At 49.9% G+C, this 22,609-nt stretch overlaps 1 protein-coding gene across 3 annotated transcripts in view; it reads right to left on the reverse strand.

Moving 5' to 3' along the window:
• The window catches only part of MAPK8IP1 (mitogen-activated protein kinase 8 interacting protein 1), a 55,884-nt gene extending 34,287 nt beyond the window's left edge, over nucleotides 1-21,597 (reverse strand). Inside the window, exons 1-3 of one of the 3 annotated variants that reach the window (XM_030559944.1) lie at nucleotides 21,169-21,597; nucleotides 20,891-21,052; nucleotides 3,890-3,995 (exon numbers count right to left, since the gene is read on the reverse strand). In XM_030559944.1, the coding sequence (XP_030415804.1) occupies nucleotides 3,890-3,995; nucleotides 20,891-21,052; nucleotides 21,169-21,254 (354 nt within the window). In that variant the 5' untranslated portion in view covers nucleotides 21,255-21,597. Of the gene's footprint in view, nucleotides 1-3,889; nucleotides 3,996-19,621; nucleotides 19,687-20,890; nucleotides 21,053-21,168 lie in introns of those variants that run through there. The other 2 variants (XM_030559945.1, XM_030559946.1) reach the window with 2 other exon arrangements.
• Between the last annotated feature and the right edge of the window lie 1,012 nt (nucleotides 21,598-22,609).

Consider the following 22,609-nt stretch of genomic DNA (forward strand, 5'->3'; position numbering starts at 1 on the left):
AACTGATTTCCAGAAGCTCACAACTTGGCCAAATTTGGGTGGATCTTCACGGGGACAACAAAAGGCACATTCCTGATGCCAAGGCCTCCCTGACAAATTTCAAGTCTCTGAGTCAAAGTACAGAGGCACTAGATCTCCTTTACAAAATGGCTGTAAGAATTTTTTTATAAATGGGCAAAACTATGTATTTTTCCCTAATCTTGTTCCAAGAAATCACCAAACTGTCTTTGCTGAAATTGTTTGGAAAATTTCAACCTGAGACTGATATACAACATGACGAATTTCAGCCCACAGGGTTGAAGTTTGGCAAAGTTATAAGCAAGTGCAAATAGGGTCTTATAATGGCAAGTGTTGGGCAACCTTACTCATGGGTGTCACTGTATGCACCCCTTTTAATATTCTGAATATTTTCTCAATACCGGATATCCTCTCTATGCTAAATGCAGCTGCCATATTGCTTACATCCTTCCTTATTTGGTTTCTCTTACCCTTTTATTTTTGAAGCTTTTCTTTCCTTCCTACCTGTCTACCTACCCACCAACCAGGTGCACTGAGCCTTGCTGGCCTGTATTTACATTTCTAGTCATTTCACTGCATGGCAGATGAACAATAGCCAAGAACTGCTTCAGTATCAAGATTCTCTAAAGTGCCCTGCTTTTTTGGATTCTCAAGGTAAAACACCTTAAAGTGGCCTGATTTTCAGAAGACACCCATCCTCTGTAAAACAGGCCCCATTAAGGTGTTTCAGATTCCAAAGTACCAAAAGTTTTTGTGTGGCCAAAGTCTTAATCCCTGCCTTTCCAAGTACCAGGTCTATGTCCCTCTGCTCCTTTCACGTACCTCTTTACAGACTGAAGAGTTTTGGGGTCCAACAGTAATGAGGAAGTCCTGATAAAAAGCCAATTTTGTTAATTTAGATTAATTTTAAGTCTGGGATGAACTCTTAACATTTCCCCTTCTTTGTGGCTCCTTACCCAGAAAATCCATTTTTCATATGGAACATTTTTTCAAAAGACACAATGCTCCTCACACCTGTATATTACTTCTTCAAAGCTTTCTTCCCTTTAGTATGAAAGACATTGTAAACATCCCATGTTTCTGCTACTGCTCAACCAATGCAATTTTGCACCCATCCTCCATTTTATTAGCCGCTGTGGCTTTCACAGAGAGTTCAAATTGCAGTGTGAACCTTTTCCAGGTCTCCTCAGCGTTCCCCAGAACATTTAAGGCTGGTGAGGGATTTACTTGTTGCACATTGACAGGTTTCAGAGCAACCATTTTTATTTCACCTGTCTCTTCACTGTAGTCAGCATCCCTTTTATCAAACATTTCCAATCTGCGTCCTCTTTCCTTGCATTCACATGCACCCGAGAGAGAGAGAATCTGTGCAAGTCAACAGGACATGCAGCACTGCATGTTGCAACTTCCAACTCCTTGCTGAAGTTTAACCCACTATTGTATTAGATTCCAGCTAATACAAATTCCTGCAGCAAGAAGAAGATTAAGACAACATTTATAGAGCACCTAGCCTCTTGGTGCTAGGGGCGGATACAACGTTTAGTTCTAACATACAAACAAAGGTGGGAATTCCCAAGTCTTGCCTTACCATTTTATCTGTCACCTGCAATGCCACACTCCCTCCGCAAAGGCCAGAGAAAACACATGAGCCCTTCAGCTTGAAGGTCAAGCAACTTTGGCTCTGTCAGACCAAGGGAGAAGTGAAGGTCAGTTCCAGAGCAGAGGGGCCCTCTCAGAACCCCTCTGACAGCTGTCCCATCTTTTAGCCAGGTGGCCGTGAACTCAAGCACCTCTGCAGATCTCAGCAGCCCCAGGACCCTATGAAGAGAGATAGCTCACTGCTAAAGAGGTCCCACTTAGAGCCAGATTTTCAAAGGTGTTTAGGAGTCTAAAGAAGCAGATAGGCTCCTAGTGCAATTTTCAAAAGCACCTAAGCAGGTTAGGCATCTAACTTCCTTAGTGCTTTTGAAAATCCCATGCCCCTACATACCTTTGAAAATCTAACCATTCTATGTCAAGAGCAACACCTCCAACTCCACCTGGAAACTAATTCTGACCAGCAAGATTCCCTATCACCCGTGCAATGCACCCTCTCTGAAGCACAGATTAATAAGTAGGCATCTGCATTCTGCACCAAAGCCAGGTCCCAAATGCTCCCAAGGTGCAGCTCATACGCAGTGCATTGCAGCAGTGTCACCTCAGGATGCCACAGGCAAAAGATCTGTGAATGCTTTATACAGAGTATGCCCAATAAAGAGTGCTCTTAGCCACAGGAAGCAACTGGGATCTAAGCAGCAGGAATGATCCTTAATCAAGGAGGGGGTTGATATACCTTTTGCTATTGCTTCCACTGGCCCACAAAAAAACTTGGCTGATCCTCAGGCAGCTTTGCTCTCAGATCTGATAAGTTCACTGTGTTGCCAGACAAATAGAAATCCAGAGCTGAGTGTCTGTGCGGCCCACACCTCCTCAGTGAGGTATGAGAGCCCACTATGAAACTGGATATCAGGCTAGGGCAAAAACATTCCAACTGCTCCCTCTCCCCTGTCACTTCAGATTCCAGCTCTTCACCCACCTACAACGCCTTACAGAATATCACCCTTCACCCACCACTTACATTTCTACCACTACCCTATGCTCACCCTAGCCCTTTCACACGGGGCTGTGTGCCCCGTAGGCTTGGAACTTCATTATATTCAAAAAGGATTCAGCATTTAAATGGCTAATGGGAACACCCAGAATTACATTAGCTAAGGTTAGAAACATATAAAGACTATAAATCCTCCTGCTTCAGCTGAACCAGTCACTAACTGATGGGGTAGAGAGGAAGCTTCCCTCAGGATTGTCCATTTCAAGGTTTCTTGCACCTTGCTCTGAAGTGTCTGGTACTGGCCACTATCAGAGACAAAATACTGTACTACAAGGATCACTGGTCTCATCTAGTATGGCATGTCCTATCTTCCATTGTCTGTCCAATTCTCTCCACATTCAAATCCCACTAAGATCTTCTCCAGAAATGCTCCTCCCCTGAGCTCCTGCCTGGATCAGCATGGAGCTCCTTGGGGACAGGGACATGCATTTCACTTGTTCTCTGAGGGGTTTATTCTAGCTGTGGAAGGCTAGCTCATTAGTACCTTGCTCCATGAATGAAACAGAAAAGGCACAGACATAGCAAATCCCCTGGCCTGCTTCCAACTGCCCAAAGGGCTTTCACTTTTCACTTCAGCCCCTTCCCCCAGTGAGAGGGAACCACTCTAATGGTGGCACAGTCATGGCATTGCTGACAGGAACTGCCAGAGCTTGGTGCCTTGGAATCATAGGGACATTAGCAGGAATATTACAGATTTACCTGGGATGGTTTCACATGCAGTTCCTTAGGTACCAGGGCCTGCAATGGAGCCCGACTGAAAGAGCTCTCCGTTGGGCTGGAATCTGTGCCAGGGTCAGATGGGGAGAGAGCTCATCAGGATGGGGGTAGGGATAATGGAGTTTTGCACTGGCATCAAAAGGGACAAGAGGGCCATCAAGCTGGAAGGTGGGAGGTTAATGGGTTCTGTGCCACGGTCAGATGGGGAGAGACTTCCTTTGGGCTGGTGTTAAAAGCATCTGTGCTCGTCACAGTGTGGTCCACAGAATTCAACAGCATGGCCTGATGCTGCCATATTATTCATACGGATGCAGCTGATGGATACTGCAGGGCTTAGTTGCCAGGGTCCATATTGATCCACGCAGCCAGGCCACAAGCTGGGACCTGCAATTTCCACAAGCCGCACCAATGTATTCAGAATGACGTCAGACAACTTTGTCCCTCCCCCGCCAGATCCCTGGCTCCCCACTCCACTCCATCCCCAAGGGCTATTGGCATCCTTACCCGGGGGGCCAGGCTGTCTTTACAGTGCAGGCTGATTCCACACTCATCGGTGATTTCAGAGAGGTCTTCATCCTCAAACTCCTCAAGGCTGATGTCATGGGTGAGCCTGGTGGAGGCAAAGACGATGCAGTTACTGCCAAACAGACCTAACCTGCTAGGAAATGCCCACAGAGCTGTCTGGGCAGTGTCAGGCTCTCAGCACTGGACCCATGAGGAATGATGTGAGGGTGCGTGACACTTACAAGTGAAATGGGGTGCGTACCAGCAGGGATCAGTGTACCTGGACAAGGAAAGAGGGATTAGGGGGCAGTTTCTCTGGTCTATATTGGGAAGACATATGAGATCTACCTCTTGAATGGGGGTAGAACCCTCCACCAGCTCTGCCCCTCCCACAGTGTCAGGTTTGGATACAGCATGTGGTGACCCTGCTGGATGCCTGCTGTCAAGGTGTCTTCAGCATTGCTCTTCATCAACAGGGCCCAGAAAGCTGTCTCTCAAAGTGTGTTGGTGGGGAGGCAGTGGCCAGACCCCTTCTGGGAAGATCAGCATGTGTACTGGTCCAGAGAGTACTGTACTGGGGTCTGATGCTCTCCAGGCAGGGCCTTGTGGCTTCCAGGGAGAAGAAAGTTACTGTACACATTGCTGCTGGGCCTGGGCTCAAAGAATACCAGCCACTGCACACAAAGGAAAATACAAGGGCTCTCAAAGTAGGAAAGGGATGGGGAAGGAAGTAGAGGGGGTAGGAAGAATCTGCATTCTCCTGCCCCTATTCCCACCAACAATGCATAGCTAGGTGGAACCAGAGAATTAACATTTTAGGAACAAGATCCTATATTAGGAACACATGCTGAGATGGACGATTATCCATCTAATCCAGTAACTTACCCTGACAGGAGCCAGTAGCAGATGCTTCAGAGAAAGGTACAAGAAATCCCCCTAGTGGATAATTATGTGAATCATTTGCCCACAGGGGAAACAACCACTGGCAGTTAGTGGCTGATTAATGCTCTAAAACACAGAAGATTTCCCCTTTTTACATTTACTATCTAACATCACTATCCATAAAAATACTCAATTCTTTTTTGAATCCATCGAAGCTCTTGGTTTTCAGTGGCACTTTGTGGCAGTGAATTCCACAGGCTAATTGTGCCTTGTTTATAAATTTATTTCCTTTTAGCAGTTTCATTGCATGCCCCCTTGTTCTTGTATTCTGAGCACATGTGAATAGGAGCACTCAATTTCCCTTGTTCAAACATTTGTTATTTTATATACCTCTATCATATAGCTCTCATCTAGCATGTCTGTAAACTGAACAGTCTCTAGTCTCATCTACATACAAACTTGCACCATTTTGACTAGAGGTGTGGTTTTAAACTGATTTAGTAGAACTTTGTTGTAGAGACTGTTATTTCAGTTTATGAGTGGCTTCTTTTTGTCCCGAATAATATGCTTAAAAATAGATTATGGTAAACCAAAATAAACTACTCTTAAACTGAAATCATAGCGGCTACACAGGGGTTTGCACCTGTTTAAACTTGTATCAGTTTTTAAGCCAGTTTAGTTAAACTGGTGCAAGTCGTGTGTGTAGATAAGGTTGCAGGCTATTTTCTCTGCTCATACAGAAGAGCATTTTCATCATGAGTTTCTGAATCCAGCTGGAGCAGAGATTTTGGCCAGAAAACCCCAATGGCTGACATGGTCCATGGAGAAGAGAAGGCCTCAGTATTGGAGTGGAGAGGAACAGAATCAAAGACAAGGGCACTCTGGGGGAGTGCCACGCTGGGATCTTGAAGAGAAGGAAGGGGAATGGGTCAGGGTTCCAGATGATGCAAGTGAGGAAGGGCAGGGGGAATACTTACATAATCCACTGCTTCTCAGAAAGGCCAAGGGTCTTTGAAAGACCAATCTCACCTTCCAAGGTAGCAGCCATGCCCAGGAGCCCTTTTTATGCTCCTTGTATCCCCTCCTGGAACATCCAGAGTTATAATGCCAGAAAGCAGGAACCCGCCCCACCCTACCCCTAGTCATGTCATTGCTGAATCCTCCTGAGACACCGAGGCAGCAGCCAGAAACGCCCCTCCCCCCCTGCTGGTAAGAAACTCAAGGGAAGAGCATGTCAATCTGTTCACTCCTAGAGACACAGGGCAGAAAAGGGGTGGGGAGGGTAATCTCCCCTCCTAGGTATTTCTAAGGATCTAGCTCCCCTCCCAGGGTCCCTTTCACATGCAGCCTCCTGCCAGCGTCCAGCAGTGGGGAAAAGGCCATTTTGGGCAAGGTAGTGGGGCAAACCTCGGGGACTTTTACTATCTGCACAGAGTAGACAGGAGCTGAGGGAAAGAGAGCCTGCAGCACAGAGCTCCCTTAAGGTGATCTTTATTGCAGGGGTCGGCATTTGCATTGCTTCCTCAGCTGCTCTCAACAGATACCCCCTCTCGGCTTCCTCTTCACAGGCCTGAGCCTCCTCTTCCTTACAGCCACCTGGTGTCACTTATCACACTGGGACAAAATGAGCATGAAATGCTGGCATTTTGATTTGGGGGAGTTTGACACACACTGAACAGGTGAAAGTGATGCCAAATTAGGGGGAAACCAGACCCCATGTTCCCCAACTGCTTCCCCCTCGGCCTGCTGTTCTGTAGGAAGTGGGGAGAGAAGGTCTAGCACTGAACCTTCAAAGCATGAATCGATTCCCTCTCTGGTGACACAGGGTCAGACAAGATCTGCCACTAATGCTCATCCTCTCGTGCATTGCTGAGAGTCAGGGCCCTGGGACACAGGCAGACAGAGAGAGACCTCCTTGTAGCTGAGCAAAATGGGGGCCCTTACAACATCCACAACCTCCCAGAAAAGCCTCTCAAAAGATCATGGCTGCTGCACTCCAAATGCTGCAGAACTGACCTCTTGGAGTGGCAGTTCCAGGCCTGCCTAGTGGGATGGCTGGAGAGCAGAAAGTGCTCAGCTTTCTTTTTGGGACAGGGCGCAGCCATGCAGACTAGAACTGTATCTGAGGGCTGCTTGCTGCAGTAAGCACTGGGGAGACAACAGGTTTATTGCCAGCCATGGAAAACAGAGATGCCAGGCCAGAGCTTGGAAGAATCACCGGGGGGCACCAGGATCTCCAATCTCGTCAGTCCTCCCTCTCCATGAAGCACCTGCATTAACACTCCTCTTTCCCAAGGAGCCTCCCCTGCTCTCACCCCTTTCACCTGCTGCTAAAATAAACACATTTCCAGCAACTGCTCCTGCCTCAGACACTGAGGGGCTTCCTGCGTGTGAGCTCATGACTGCTCTGATCGGGACGAACCAGCAGTCTTGGCTGCTCTGGTCTCCTCTGTACCCAGCTACCATGCAGACCTATATGCAGCAAATAAACTATAGGCCAAGTTCGTACCAAGTTCACTCCTGCTCTGCAGGCATCACATGCAGAAGGAGGGGATGCACCCAGAGGTGCTTGACTGCTTCCCGGCCCTCCCTTCCCACCGTTCCCTACCATTTCTCCCACTGATCCTCCAGCCAGCTCTCCTCTTCTGTGGTCGACTCCATTCTCAAGGCCACCTGCATTTAAGAGGAACCCTTTCCTTGTTGTTTCAGGGCCCCAGGAAGAGGAGCCAGACTCAAAAGAGCTGAGCTCTGCGTGTGCTACCCCTCTGCCTGTCCCAGCTCAAAGCCCGTTGCTTCCTGCACCACTCTCTGCCTCCCCACTGCGCAATCTAGGGGAGGTCATTAAAAATAGATTGAATCAGCTGTCTTGGAAAAAAAAATAACCCACTGAGCTGAGATGGTGCCAGGCCCTGCACTCTGCCTGGGCTGCTGAGTGTCTCAGCCAGCCAGCCAGGCTCCTGCTCAATAGCAGTTCCTGCACCCCCCAGCCCTTATCACCAGCAGACAGGGTAGGGGGCATCGTTGATACCAGCTCTGCTGAGCCACCTTCTCCTGCCCTTGCAAGGCCCCTACCTGGTCTAGTCAGCCTCTGCATGGACCACAGTCCCAGGTGGGAATGGGGCAGTCTGCGGCTTTTACTTGTCAGTGAGAGAACCATTATTTCATCTACAAAAAGAAATTTAAAGGGGCAGCACAGTATTTAGACACACATATAAGTGCCTGACAAGGACAAGGTGGGGCTGCTTGTGTTTCATGTACTTTCAGAAATGATCTAAATCCCCAGACTTTCAGCCTCTCCCCCACATCCCTCTGCTGGCCCATTCTGGGGATAGTCTCTCTGCCCAGGCTTTGGCAATGGCGTGGTCCAGGGTAGCAGTGAGCACAACCAGCTCCCCTGGGTCAGGTGCTAAGGTTGGGTTCATGTCAAGCTTTTAAGAGAGCGGAGGGGAGTTAGAACAACATCAAGAGCTACTCTGGTAACCAAGCATTCAATTCCACAAGTTTAACAGGAACAAGCGAGATCTGCCCTATGAAAGCATCACAATAGAAAGACCTCTTGCTGCCACTGAGCCCTGACACAGAGAGACCAAAATCAGGGCTTGAAACATCCAAAACATACTAGCCCTAGGACTAATCTTACCATACAGGGAAGAGTCCTGTGTTGTAACACCTCCAAACTACACCCTTTGTGAGTTAAACAAATTAACCCTGTGTACTTTTTAATGGGTGATGCACTGAACTGTAAGTTAAATCACCAATGAACTTTCTATTTAATATCCTTTAAAAAGTGTAACCTACATAATCTTCCTGGCTTTAATTCCACTTCCCTCATCTTCTTTCTTTCCTATAATAAATCATGAGGCATCTTTTCCGGTACTGTTTTTGGGGTCTATTTCCTCTTTTCCTTCTCTCTCTTCCTTTCCCTGTATTTTCTTCTCTATATCCTCCCCTTCAATTTCTCTCTAATTTGTTTTCCCATTTCTCCCCCGCCCATCCCCTCACACTGAGGTGTCTGGTAACATTTCCAAGCCTAAGGAGTCAGAGGACTAAACATGCTAAGCTAAAGATCAATGAGAAGATGTGGGCAGCTCACTGTCCAGTCAAAAGCAACCCCATTCCAGCTGCTGGGAAATGGGAGGTGCTGGAACCTCTACCATGGAGCTGTCCCTGGACTTTGCTTGTCATAGATTTTAAGGCCACAAGGGACCATTATGTTCTTCTAGAGACTGACCCCCTGCATAACACAGCTCATATAACTTCACCAAGCAGTTCCTGCTGCATTAGATCCATAACCTGTGGTCGAGCTAGAGCAGATGGTTTCGAAAGACATTCAGTCATGATTTAGAGACTTCAAATGATGGAGAATCTACCACATCCCTAGGGTAATTCACCACAGGAACAGTTTACCTCACTGTTAAAAATGTGCACCTTATTTCTTGCCTGAATTTGCCTAGTCTCAGCTTCCAGCCATTGGATATAATTATACCTTTGTCTGTTAGATTAAAGAGCCTTCTGCTATAAGCAGTCTTCTCCCCAAGCAGGTACTTGTAGACCATGATCAAGTCACCTCTTAGCTTTCTCTTTAAGTTAAAGCAAATTAGAAGGGAGTCTTTACTCTCGCTCTCTCTAAGGCAGGTTTTCCAGATCTCAGATTATTCTTTTCTGAACCCTTTCTAGTTTGTCAGCAACATTGTTAAAGTGTGGACATCAGAACTGGACACAATATTCCAGTATTGGTCATGCTAATGGCAGATACAGAGGTAATAACACCTCAATACTTCTACCATTATTCCCTTGCATATACATCCAAAGATCACATTTGCTGTCTTAGCCACAGCACCACACTGGAAGCTCATGACCACTTGATTATCCACCATCCTCCCAAAAGCCTTTTCAGATTCTCTGTTTTCCAACTTATAGTTACCCTTCTTACAACCAGATAGATATACATTGGTTCCTAGATATACATTTGACTATATTAAAAATCATGTTGTTCAAGTGATCCAGAGTGCTCTGTAACTGACCTGTCCTTATCATTTACTACTCCCATCAATTTTTGCGTCATTTGCAAACTTTATCAGCAATGATTTTCTGGCAGATCATTGATAAAGATTATCAAGGGCTCACAGGCTCCATCTTTTTTATCAGCTAGTAGGTGTCTGATACATTTTAAGTCCCTCAGCTGACGGAAGGGAGAAAGAACTCTCTCGACCTATTTCCCCCTGCCCCTCCCACTCAGAAACTTCCTGGCTGCTGCAAATGTAGGTCACCATTTGCCCACATCCATTTTTGATTCTCCTCCCCCAGTGACTAGTTCCTACACTTGCCTCTGCTGCTGCTCAGAGCTTCCCAAGTACTAGCAGAGTGAAACAACCCTCATTTCCATCAGTTTCACTGCTGTTTGTAGAAATCTGAATAGTTGCTGTCAAACCCACTAAGGCTCTGGACAGTTTTCACTGTGAGCACCGGCAGAAGCAATGGAGCCATCAGTCTGCAGACTCAGGCAGATATAGTTGCATCAATTATACCTAGGTGACTTGAAGATTTTCCTCACAACCATACGAGCTAAAAAGTTTGTTTTTTAATGAAAGTTCATATTCTGCAGAAGTTGAAGGCATTCACCTGGAGAAGCTTCCTATTCACCCTAGGTGAGGGGATTTTTCAAGCCCTGCTAACAATAATAAATAATAATAATAATAATAATAATAATAATGTTTAGCATTTACATAGCATGTTTCACCCTTCTGGTGCTCACACTGACAGCCCCCTTAAAAGAAAGGAAATATCATCTGCAAGTTACAGGTTGTGAAACTGCGGCAGAGAGTAGAAGGGACTTGTCCAAGGTCACAACAGCAAGCCAGTGGCAGAGCCAGGAACAAAACCCATGACAATCCTGTCTCCCAGTCCCATGCTCAGTCTGCTAAACCACGCTCCCTTTTAGAACCAGGAATAGGACCCAAAGTCCCTGCATCCTCAGTCCACTAGACCAGTTTCAGAGTAGCAGCCGTGTTAGTCTGTATCTACAAAAAGAACAAGAGTACTTGTGTTTCTCAACCTTTTTGATACTAGGGAACGGCTGCCTTCCTAAACTGTGTCAGGGAGATCTCAGGGACTGGTGCCAATCCACAGACCAGCTGTTGAGAAACACTGCACTAGACCACACAGTCTCTCTGCCTCCTCATTCTGAAGAGAACAAGGAAGTAGATCTAGACTCTGTGCAGCCCATGATGGCTGCTGGCTTTACAGGGTAACTCTTTCATAGTTGTCCCATCTACCCACCATTCTTTGGAGTGGGGAGGAGGAGGGAGAATATAAAGGCAGTCCGTGATGCCCCCCCCATTCAATACACACACACACACACACCACAAGATGAGCGCTTATGCAGGCTGATGTGGGCAGGTGTGAGTGGGCAGCCTAGTAAATTGCCATATTAAAACATGTTCCTTTCCATTAATTTTATCATCATCAGAGTCATAATTCTTTGTATTATTTCATGGACCAAGACTGCATCCACCCAAATCCTGTCAACAGCAAAAGAGTCAGTTGTCACGTCCCTAGCTGCTCTTCTCCAGCCCCGCCTCACTTTAGCAGGTATGTGTGTGTAATGAAATTAGCCTTCACTCCTTGAAAGGCCCAAGGTGGAATAGCAGGGAATGCTGCAACTCAAAATTGAGGTGCATTGACAGAGCTGTCCGTGGTGCTTTTGCATTAAAAACTGGACACCAGCTGGTCTTCTTCATTCTTGCTCCTTCAGGGATCTACACTGGCTTGGAAGAAGTCATTAGAATCCCCTCAAGATGCTCAAACCCTTCCTAGCAACAGCTTACATGCAGCATGAGCAACAAGCAGACAGCCAGGTCACTTCCTGCAAAATGCACCAGGTCCCAGGGCATGGAGAGATCTCGTTATTACCCAGCAGGCCAGTCTCCTTGTTACCTGTGACACTGTGTGTAACAAGAGTTTCCTACCCAGGTCACTTAACATAGGCAAGGCAAATCACAAATGTATCTTTGCAGGTGACACATCTTGCCTCTATCAGCACCTCAAAAGCTGCAGACTCCAGTTGCCAAAGCCAGTGGTAAAAGTTGCATTTTAATAACTTATGTTTCTCCAGGGCACTAATATACAGAAGTCACTTTACCAGCCACTTTAATGCAGCCACCTCTGGGGCAGGAGCTGGCAGCTGATTAACAGATGGAGTCATGCTACACAACAGTTCAGGAAAGGAAGTGAAGAATAATTCTGTGTCCATCTGAACCTGTGGAGGGAATGTAGGATCCCAGAACAGAATCATCTGAGCTGGAATTTGGCTAGGATAGCGAGGTTCCCACCCTGAATCTTGTGAAATTGTCAAGAGATCTTTGATGAACAGAAGCAGTCAGGATTTTGTTCTGATATTCCATCTGCAAGTCAGCACCGTACTGGGGCATTCAGTACAGTGCTAGTTCAGAGGGAAACATCTTTGTGGCTGGGCTCCAGTTCCTGTTCCCCTACACAGGAACCAGAGGGTCTTTTGCTTAAGCCAAAGAGAAACGTCCTCAGAGCAGCCTCATTTTGTAGACCATTAAAACAAATGCCCTGCCCATTGCCTCTGAGCTGACTACTCAGACACCCCAACACATACACACACAAATCAACCTGTAGCGCAGGGCTTGATTTCCACCTCAGCCTAGACTCCCCTGAGCTTCCTGGGGAAATACAAAGAGGTTCACTCCCTTTTCCTAGAGACAGCCCTCTCTTTAGAAGCCCTTATAATAGGAATGCTGCCCAGCTCCCTTTGTGACAGTCAGACTCCCAGAGGGATTCAGGTATTCTCCCTCAACTTCCCTGAACCATGCAAATAACTCCTCTAGGGGGTAGCTTTCCCAGGAGCCCTGCTGTTCAGCATCTAGACCGATGCTATGGCTCTTTATTAGGAAAGCTGGAAACGGGTGTGCCTCAGGGCCAAGAGATGCCCCAAAACATCTCCCCCTCCACCCCCTTCTGTTACATTCCTAACACCACTTTTTGCAGCATCTCCTCCAGTTTTTTTCTGGATGGCTCCCTACCAAGTACAGGTCACCTTCCAAATTCTTCTCAAGCCCTGGCTACACTGGAGAGTTACAGCGCTGGTGGTGGCTTTACAGCGCTGCAACTCACTCACCGTCCACACTTGCAAGGTACATACAGCGCTTTATCTCCCTGGCTACAGCGCTGGCTGTACTCCACCTCGGCCTGGGGAATAATGACTGCAGCGCTGGTCAGACAGTGCTGCTCCGCCAGTGTGGCCACCAAAAGCACTGTTATTGCCCTCCAGAGGTATTTGGAGGTATCCCAGAATGCCTGTTCAGCCACTTTGCTCATCAGTTCGAATTCTACTGCCCTGGCCTCAGGTGACCCGCCCTTTAAATGCCCCAAGAATTTTAAAAATCCCCTTCCTGTTTGCTCAGCCAGGTGTGGAGTGCAATCAGTGAATCTTTCCAGGTACCATGCCTCCACGCGCCAAACGAGCCCCGGCATGGAGCAATGGCGAGTTGCTGAACCTCATCAGTGTTTTGGGGGAGGAAGCTGTGCAGTCCCAGCTGCACTCCAGCCGTAGGAATTACGATACCTATGGGCAGATATCAAGGGCCATGCTGGAAAGGGGCCATGACCGGGACGCGCTGCAGTGCAGGGTTAAAGTGAAGGAGCTGTGGAGTGCCTATTGCAAAGCCTGTGAGGGAAACTGCCGCTCTGGTGCTGCGCCCACGACCTGCTGTTTTTACAAAGAGTTGGATGCGATACTTGGGGGTGACCCCACCGACAATCCGAGGACCACGATGGACACTTCAGAGCGGGGGGGGGGGAGAGGAGGAGGAGGAGGGAGGGAGGAGGAAACCGAGAGTGAGGGTACTGGGGTGAGGGGAGTCCCTGGAGGCATGCAGCCAGGAGCTCTTCTCAAGCCAAGAAGAAGGTAGCCAGTCGCAGCAGCCGGTACTTGGTGGAGGACAAACAGAGGAGTGGGTTCCTGGTAAGTGGCTTTTATTTTCAGGACGGAAATTTTTCGGGAGAGGAGGGAGGGCTAGGGCTGCATGCATGCCTAGATGTGGAATAGCGTGGGCAATGAGCTTGCGCAAGTTTATTAGTGGAGCTACTGTGGTCCTTGTCCCAGCCAGGCTAACGTGTCTGCACCACTGTGCCGCAAGGGGTGGGGGGACCATTGCAAGCAGGACCGGCGCTAGGGGTTTGAGCGCCCTAGGCGGCCGGCAATTTCGGCGCCCTGCGTGCTAGTCCCACAGCTCCGGTGGAGCTGCTGCAGTGCTGCCTGCGGAGGGTCTGATGCTCTGCGGCTCCGGTGGAGCTGCCGCAGTCATGCCTGCGGGAGGTCCACCAGAGCCGTGCGAGGAGCTGACCATCCGCAGGCAGGACTGCGGCGGCTCCACCAGAGCCAGGGACCAGCAGACCCTCCGCAGGCACCACTGCGGCAGCTCCACCGGAGCCGCCTGCCGCCCTCTCCAGCAAAACGGCGCCCACCAATTATTTTGGCGCCCTAGACGAGTGCCTAGGCTGCCTAAATGGTAGCACCGGCCCTGATTGCAAGACACAGGCAAGCTGCATAGGGGCTAGGGCAGAATCCGCATTGCTGTAGAAGACCCTCCCGCTCTTCCCAGGTGACCCACAGCAACGAGATATCTTCAACTCCTGTGGAACATGTTGGGAGAATGTTCAGTGTAGGTGCCCCCTGCAGCTGTTTGCTTTCCCCAACGCACAGAAACCCGAGGACAGTACAGCCCTGAAGCAATCAGTCCCCCTTACTCACCATTTCAGGGCTCCTGTGGGTTATGTGCGCTCTCTTTGGTATGAGAAAATTATGCTATTGTGAAGACTGTAAACTCCTTCACTGTGTGGGAATAACTGTCTGATATAAACAATGCTGCCTCTGTTAAGTGTTGCCTTTTTTTCCTTTCCACAAGTGACCTTGAGTTCTCAGCTGCCCATGTTAGCAGCTCAAAGACTCCAAAACCTGTGGAAGAAGCCGCGAAAAAGCAAAGACGACCTGCTGCAAACAGTTATGAATCACTCTGCCAGAGAGAATAAAAAAACTGTAGGACTGGAGAGAAAGGGAAAGTAGGATCCGTCAGAAAAACGCAGCGGCCAGGAAGAAAAGCACAAAGCAGCTGATAAGCATCCTGGCATGCCAAGCGGACTCTATCCAGGCGCTCGTAGCCATGCAGACAGAGCACTACCGTGCCAGCCCACCTCATCCCAAAGCTCTTTCCCTTGTGCCCCAATGTCTGCTCAAAACCCCCTTCCCCAGCATCCAGGTTCTTATCACCACCAGCTGCCTCCAACACCTGTACATTCAACAACCAGCCCTGAGAACTATGACCCTTACCCTCTGCACTCAACCCCCATCACCATGCAGTATAGGCATCCTGAAGTGCAGCAGTCATTGCACAGCACTCCAGACAGGACATATTCAAACCTGTGACTGTACAGCTCCCCACCTCACCCCTCTTCCCTTTTAGGTTCCCAAAATGTTGTGGGTCTGTCAATAAAGTTATTTTCTTTTCAATAAATGAATTCCTGGCTTTGAAAACAGTCTTTATTATTGCAGAAAGTCAAAGATACCTTAGCCCAGGAAAGAAACAGGCACTGCAAATCAGCTTAGGAAACACAGATTCCTACTAACATTGTAACCACTGCACTTCACTCCCGTGCAAAGCACCAAACATTAGTGTTGGTTTTCAGCCTCAAATTCCTCCCTCAAGGCATCCCTAATCCTTGCAGCCCTGTGCTGGGCTTCTCTAGTAGCCCTGCTCTCTGGCTGTGCAAATTCAGCCTCCAGGCGTTGAACCTCAGAGGTCCATGCCTGACTGAATCTTGCACCCTTTCCCTTCACAAATATTATGGAGGGTACAGCACGTGGATATAACCGCGGGGATGCTGCTTTCCCCCAAGTCTAGCTTCCCATACAGAGATCTCCAGTGCCCCTTTGAACAGCCAAAAGCACACTCCACAGTCATTCGGCACCGGCTCAGCCTGTTGTTGAACTGGTCCTTGCTCCTGTCAAGCTTCCCTTTATACAGTTTCATGAGCCAAGGCATTTTAAGCGGGTAAGCGGGCTCTCCAAGGATCACAATGGGCATTTTGACGTTCCCTACTGTGATCTTCCGGTCTGGAAAAAAAGTCCCTGCCTGCAGCTTCCTGTACAGGCCAGTGTTCCGAAAGATGCGTGCATCATGCATCTTTCCAGGCCAGCCTGTGTTAATGTCAATGAAACGCCCATGGTGATCCACAAGCGCCTGGAGAACCATAGAGAAATACCCCTTCCGATTAACATACTCGGATCCTAGGTGGGGTGGTGCCAGAATAGGAATATGCGTCCCATCTTTCACCCCTCCACAGTTAGGGAAACCCATTTGTGCAAAGCCATCTACAATGTCCTGCACGTTCCCCAGAGTCACAGCTCTTCTTAGCAGGATGTGATTAATGGCCCTGCAAACTTGCATCAACATGATTCCAATGGTTGACTTTCCCACTCCAAACTGGTTCCCGACTGATTAGTAGCGGTCTGGAGTTGCCAGCTTCCAGACTGCAATAGCCACCCACTTCTCCACAGCAGGGCAGCTCTCAATCTCGTGTCCTTGCGCTGCAGGGTGGGGGCAAGCTCCTCACACAGTCCCATGAAAGTGGCTTTTCTCATTCGAAAGTTCTGCAGCCACTGCTCATCATCCCAGACTTCCATGACGATGTGATCCCACCACTCAGTGCTTGTTTCCCGAGCCCAAAAGCAGCGTTCCACAGCGCTGAGCATTTCCGTGAATGCCAGAAGCAATTTAGTGTCATACGCGTCAGGCGACTCGCTATCATCGTCAGACTCCTCATCACTTTGGATCTTAAGAAATAGCTCAACTGCCAAACGTTATGTGCTGGCGAGACTCGTCAGCATACTCCTCAGCAGTTCGGGCTCCATTTCCCACAGAAATCGCACTGCACAGAAACCGTTGAGAGAGTCAAGATGGTACCAAATGTGGACGGAAAAACAGGGATTACTGGGATGTGAAGCGATGCATCACGGGGCATTGGGACAGGAAGCAGAATGACCCGCCCCCTCCGCCCCCTTCCCACAACCCACGGCGCCAAAATGAGATGAGGTGCTCTGTGGGATAGCTGCCCATAATGCACCACTCCCAACACCGCTGCAAATGCTACAAATGTGGCCATACTGCAGCGCTGGTAGCTGTCAGTGTGGCCACACTCCAGCGCTTTTCCTACACAGCTGTACAAAGACAGCTTTAACTCCCAGCGCTGCACACCTGCAAGTGTAGCCAAACCCTCAGACTCAGGTCAGAGTGATTTGTCTGCAGGCTGCTAAAGGGAGCTTCCCCCCTACCCCTCCACTTTTTTCATTCTCAGACCTGGTCAGTGCTACTGACAGGGGTCAGATTCATTGCTGCTCTGCACCTTATGCAGTCATTTACACAAGTGCAAAGTAGGTGTAAAACACCGCCAAGTCAGAATGCTTCCCCAGTGGTATCAATGACTACACAAGGTGCAGGGTTGTGGAGAATCGGGCCCGGGACCACTAGCAGCTGCAAGCTTTGTATAATGCTTTACACCCCACTCCTGCTTTAAAAGTGAAGGTCCTACATCAACTATCAAGAGCTTCTTTAGTAACAGAATTTCAGGTGAAGCATCTCTTACTTGTCCCCATCCCTATCCCCTCCTCCCTGGGCACAGACTAGGATACACTAACACAGCTGTAGCAGCCTACCTCCTGTCCCAGCTCAAGGATGAGCACTGGGCAATCCTTCCCCAGAGGGTTGGCAAACAGCTCCAGTGCAAAACCCTCTGTGAAACTCACCCTGCTGGGCCCTCACCCTGGCTCAGACAGCCCTGACACACTCTACCCCTGGCCTGCACAAATGGCCATCCCCAACATGACCACAACCAAACTACAGAACTATTAGCAGCCACACAGGGGCCTCTTCCTCCAGCTGACAGGTAATTTAGATTAGAAAGTCCAGTGAGTGGCAGGAAAAGTTTCTGACATTAACACTGCAAAGAAAGGTATCCTGCTGCCTGGTGAGGTGTCTCCTTAGTAACTAGGATTGACTGGCCCCAGGGCTCTAGCCCTTACAGGGACAAGACACCCTGTTACAAGGTAGAAGTAGGAATTGGAAGATGAGACAGTGCAAAGAAAAACTTAATCGTAGAAACACAGAATATTAGGGTTGGAAGGGACCTCAGGAGGTCATCTAGTCCAACCCCCTGCTCAGAGCAACTTGAGCTGAATCTCAGGAGCTTCTTGGCAGTAGGGTATGTGAGGCTGTGGGATTGTCTCCTAAAGAAAGGGAAGGGAGCCCCATTGCTTGGGATATTTAAAACTGATGGGGGCACAAACCTGGAGAATAGATTGTAGGGACCAATCCTGCCTTGGGCCCAGGGGACAAATGGAACTTAATAGGACTTTTCCATCTCTAATGTCCAGAATTCCCCTCACTGAGATAAGGTGACCACCCAAGGAGACTGCCCTAAAAAAGAAGGTTCTCATCCCACACTGTTGCTTCCCAGACCCTTTTCAGATGGTGCGAGGCCTTCAGACTAGAGAACTAATCAGAACTTCTTGCCCCCACTCATTGCCTCCATTTTGGGGCTATCTGGCAGTGCTGATTCTCTTATGTATTAAAGGGGACACATCACTTCGTGGCTCTGCTGTCCTGTGCTGGGAGCCTGTGTGTTGCCATTCAGAAGGGGTAGGAATAGCAGCAGGAAACGTGGGTGGGATTCCCCTTTGGCCGGGAGCACAATGTTCACATGTCCTCATGGTTCATTCAGCACCTCACTTCACCCTTGAGTGAAGTCTCTGCTGCCCTTTTCAGCCCAGAACAATGGAAGCCCTAAGGCAACCCATGAGTGGAAGGTCTCTCCTCTCACAGGTTCTGGAGCTGGCTACAATAGAAAGGATGGGTTTGGGGGGGGCAGGATGACTGCCAGTGACTTTTGGACTCTGTCACCCCAGATACTCTCTGTTTACACAGCTTCCCACTCCCCAGCGCTTACACCTGCCAGATAACACACCCTGGCGGATATAAGTGGGATGTTGTATCCAACTCCCCCCTCACATCCCTAAATATTTCAACATTATCTCTGGGTCTTCAAAATTCTGCCTCAAGATTCAGAGACCTCAGAATTGTTTCCATCAATATCAAGAACTTGATCCCAAACTCCGGGCTCCTAGAATGATTTGCCCTAACTTCAGCGACCCCTGAGTTCTCCCCATTAAATCTCAGGGCTCTGACACTTCCCCATACAAGGTATGACTATTTCCTGCTCCCTTTCCCACTAAAAATTGCTTCCTGGGAATTTGGACTCCACTTCTGGAGACATGGACAACAGAAGGAGCTGGCACCTTGCTCTTCTTTCCCTGGGTGTTGCTGTTTACACTGGAGAGGACAGAGCCCAGGAGACAAACGTTGTATCTAGGACAGCAGCACACAGCAAGCCTGAGACAGTCACGGGACCAGGCTGAGCTGAGCTCTGCTGCTCAGCTCACATTACCCAGCTTTGTGGCTGAGCCTTTTCTCCATGGTGGACCTTTCCAGAGGCAGCTTTAATTGCTTAATTTGCATGGTTTATGCAACCATGTTGCATGCAATGGCTTCAAACAAATCAAACAGGCAGCATTAGAACTAAAAGGAAGAGAGTGGACGGCTGTTTACAGAGGAAACTCCAGAACCAAATGACAGTCTGCACAGGGGCAGGGCCCTTACAGGTAAATCACCCAGCCTCACAATGCCCAAACAACACATCAGCTTCCCCTCCAAAATGATGGCAGATAATCTCTTTCCTCAACTCTCCCGACAGAGTCAAATGTGAAACATTTACCTCTGGTCACAGGTGTGGAGCATCTCTCCTGCCTCCCAGAATCTCTCAGCATAAACAACGCATTACAGATGTCACCTCCCTGTCCAGCTCAGACTCAGTTCTAGGCTTAGTGCCCCACCATTCAAGACACACACATATGATAACCAGAAAACAACTGCTCAGAATTTCAGAAAAAACAAAAGACATCAAGCCCACCAAATCGGAGGAAAAAATAGTGGTAGGGCCTATATATGGTCTAATACCAGGCGCTGATCCTACCCCAAGTGCACCTCTTTGCTAATCCTGCTCTCCAAAAGTCATTGGCAGGCATCCTGGCCCCCAAGCCCACCTGTGCCCTTATCTCAGCTAGGCAGCTGTAGGTTCTTCAGTCCACCTCTGCTCCTGTCCCTGCTTCTGCCTGGGGCTGTCAGGCCATATTCACAGCCTTCAGATTAAAGGGCTCCAAGTACCAGATGGATGGGGTGCTCAGTATTTCTGAGAGGATCAATTCTAAATCTGCAGCACCCTCCTGGGTTTGTTTTCTGTTTCAGGCCTGTATCTGGGGCAGGGGTCTCTGAGGGGACATTAAAAAGGGGTTGTTTGAGAGGCAGAAAGTATTTCCTGGGGAGGAAGGTTGTTTTGGGGAAGGGGGGGTGTTTTTTGGGTGTGCAGGAAGGCTCTTGAGTGGGGTGTGTGTGTGTGGGAGGGAGCTGGGAGAAGACAGGGGAGGTGCTGGGGCTTGGGTGGGAAGTAGGGAGGATTTGGGAGATAGTGGGAGGGTGAGAGGACTGGAGGTAGGTGTGTGAAGAGTTGGGTAGGAGGTGGGGGGGTGCTTGGGGGAAGCTCCTGCAAGACATCTGAGGGGGATATAAAGGGAGGATTTTGGGGGGGGGGCAGAAGGGTGCTAGAGGAGGAGGCTGCGGAGGGATTTGGGGTTGGAGGTGGGGGCAATGTTTGTGTTTGCAGCCCCTCCCTACACAAAGCCAGCAGGGAAAAGTGGGCCCAGAGCCCAGTCCTCCCCACTGGGCTGCAGGCACAAGCCCCCGCCTCCTCCAGAGAGCAGAGCACGCCCGCGGCAGACACCACCTGTTCCAGGGCAGACGGCTCCTTCGCAGCTGCTGGCGGGGCGGGGGACAGCGGGTTTGACCCACTGGCCTGTGGGGAGGGTTACACTGTCCCGAGCCTGCTGAGACGGGACCTGGCTGGCTGACGCTGCAGGCAGGCATTGCTCCCCCCGGCCCCCGCCCAGAGCAATGCACCCTGTGCATGCCCGCTCGGGGGGAGACTTACCCCTTCCCTCGCCCAGCCTCGGTGGGGAGCGGGCACCGCCGCCTGGTTCCCAGCCTCGGGGGGGGGGGGTAGCCAGCATGCGGCGGGGGCTGCTGGCGTCGGCCCGCGATGGAGCAGAGGATGCAGCAGAGGATGCAGCAGCAGCCTGTGCCCAGCCTGGCTCTGCAGAACAGGGATAGGTGGGGGAAGGGGCAGGGCCAACGAGATCTGCAGCGACCCCCCCCGCCGCCCCCCAGGAAAGGGACTGAGCGGTTTGGGGTGGGGGGAGGCTCCAGTACCTGAAATTGGGGGGCGAGGCCAGGTGCAGCCCCAGGAACGGAGACGATCCGGCCGGGGAGGTGGCTCCTTTCTCCCTCTCCGCCATTCTCTCTCTCCATGCAGGCGGAGGGAGGGAGGGAGGGGAGATGGATGCTGCTGATGCTGGCAGGGGAGGGGAGAGCAGGGCCGCCAGGCAGGAATTCACTGGGGAGCACCGGGGCTGGCAGCGAAGGCGCTTCTGAAAGCCAAAGCCGAGAAAGCCCCCGGAGGTGGCAACTGCAGGAGGGATGCCCCCGCCTGGGCGCTGCAGCCTGGCTCCGCCTCCCGCCGGCCGAGCTGCAGCAGGTGAAGGGTGCCCAGGAGTCCGACGGGGTGGGGCAGCTGCCGGACGCCTCCTGCTCCTCGGGGAGCGCCCGGGACAGGCGGGAGGTAGCGGGGTGAAGGCTGAAGCAGGAGCGAGCAGAGCTGGTAGGAGGTGGAGGGGCAGAGGATGGGAGGAGATTGGACTGGCAGAGGGTAAAGAGGGAGGTGGGTGTGGGGGACTGGCAGGGGGTGAGGAAGAGAGGTAGCAGGAGCTGAGGAAGGGAGGTTGACATGGCATGAAGGGTTCTGATACTCTGTGAAAGGCTCCTGGGGAGGTGGGTCCTCTGAAGTAATAATAGCTCCTCTACAGAAAAAGCAGGTGCAGTGTCTAACATCTTGAGGCTCTAAGGCAGGGGTTCTCCAGCTGGGGGTCAGGACCCCTCAGGGGGTTGCGAGGTTATTACATGGGGAGTCGCAAGCTATCAACCTCCACCCCAAAACCCACTCTGCCTCCAGCATTTATAATGGTGTTAAATATACCTGTACCCTGATATAACACTATCCTCGGGAGCCAAAAAAATCTTACCACGTTATAGGTGAAACCACGTTATATCGAACGTGCTTTGATCCACTGGCATGCACAACCTTGCCCTCCCCCCCACCCCAGAGCGCTGCTTTACTGTGTTATATCTAAATTCGTGTTATATTGAGTTGCATTATATCGGGGTAGAGGTGTATATAAAAAAGTATTTTTAATTTGTTAGAGGGGTTGCACTCTGAGGCTTGCTATGTGAAAGGGGTCACCAGTACAAAAGTTTGAGAACCACTGATCTAAGGAGTGGGAGGGGAACAAGGAACTACTGACCCTCCCCCACAAAGTCAGCAACCTTGGAGACCCCCAGGGTAGCAGCAGCCTCCCTCCCCCACACAGATGTCTCAGCACAGCCTTTAGGATTGCAGGCAGAGCAGCAGAACCCTCTCCCAACCCATGCTGTTTGGCAGCCAAGCACCTGAGGGGAGTCCAGCAAATACAGCCTGGACATGGGCCAGCAGAGAGGGGGCAGGTTGGGGCTAAAGATACTGGGCAGTAGCCTCCAAGGGGTCTGAAGAGGTCAAGACAATCAAATGAACAGGTATTTTAATTTCCCATGCCCTCCC

This window comes from Gopherus evgoodei, chromosome 4 (assembly GCF_007399415.2).
Source record: "Gopherus evgoodei ecotype Sinaloan lineage chromosome 4, rGopEvg1_v1.p, whole genome shotgun sequence".
Lineage (NCBI taxonomy): Eukaryota > Metazoa > Chordata > Testudines > Testudinidae > Gopherus > Gopherus evgoodei.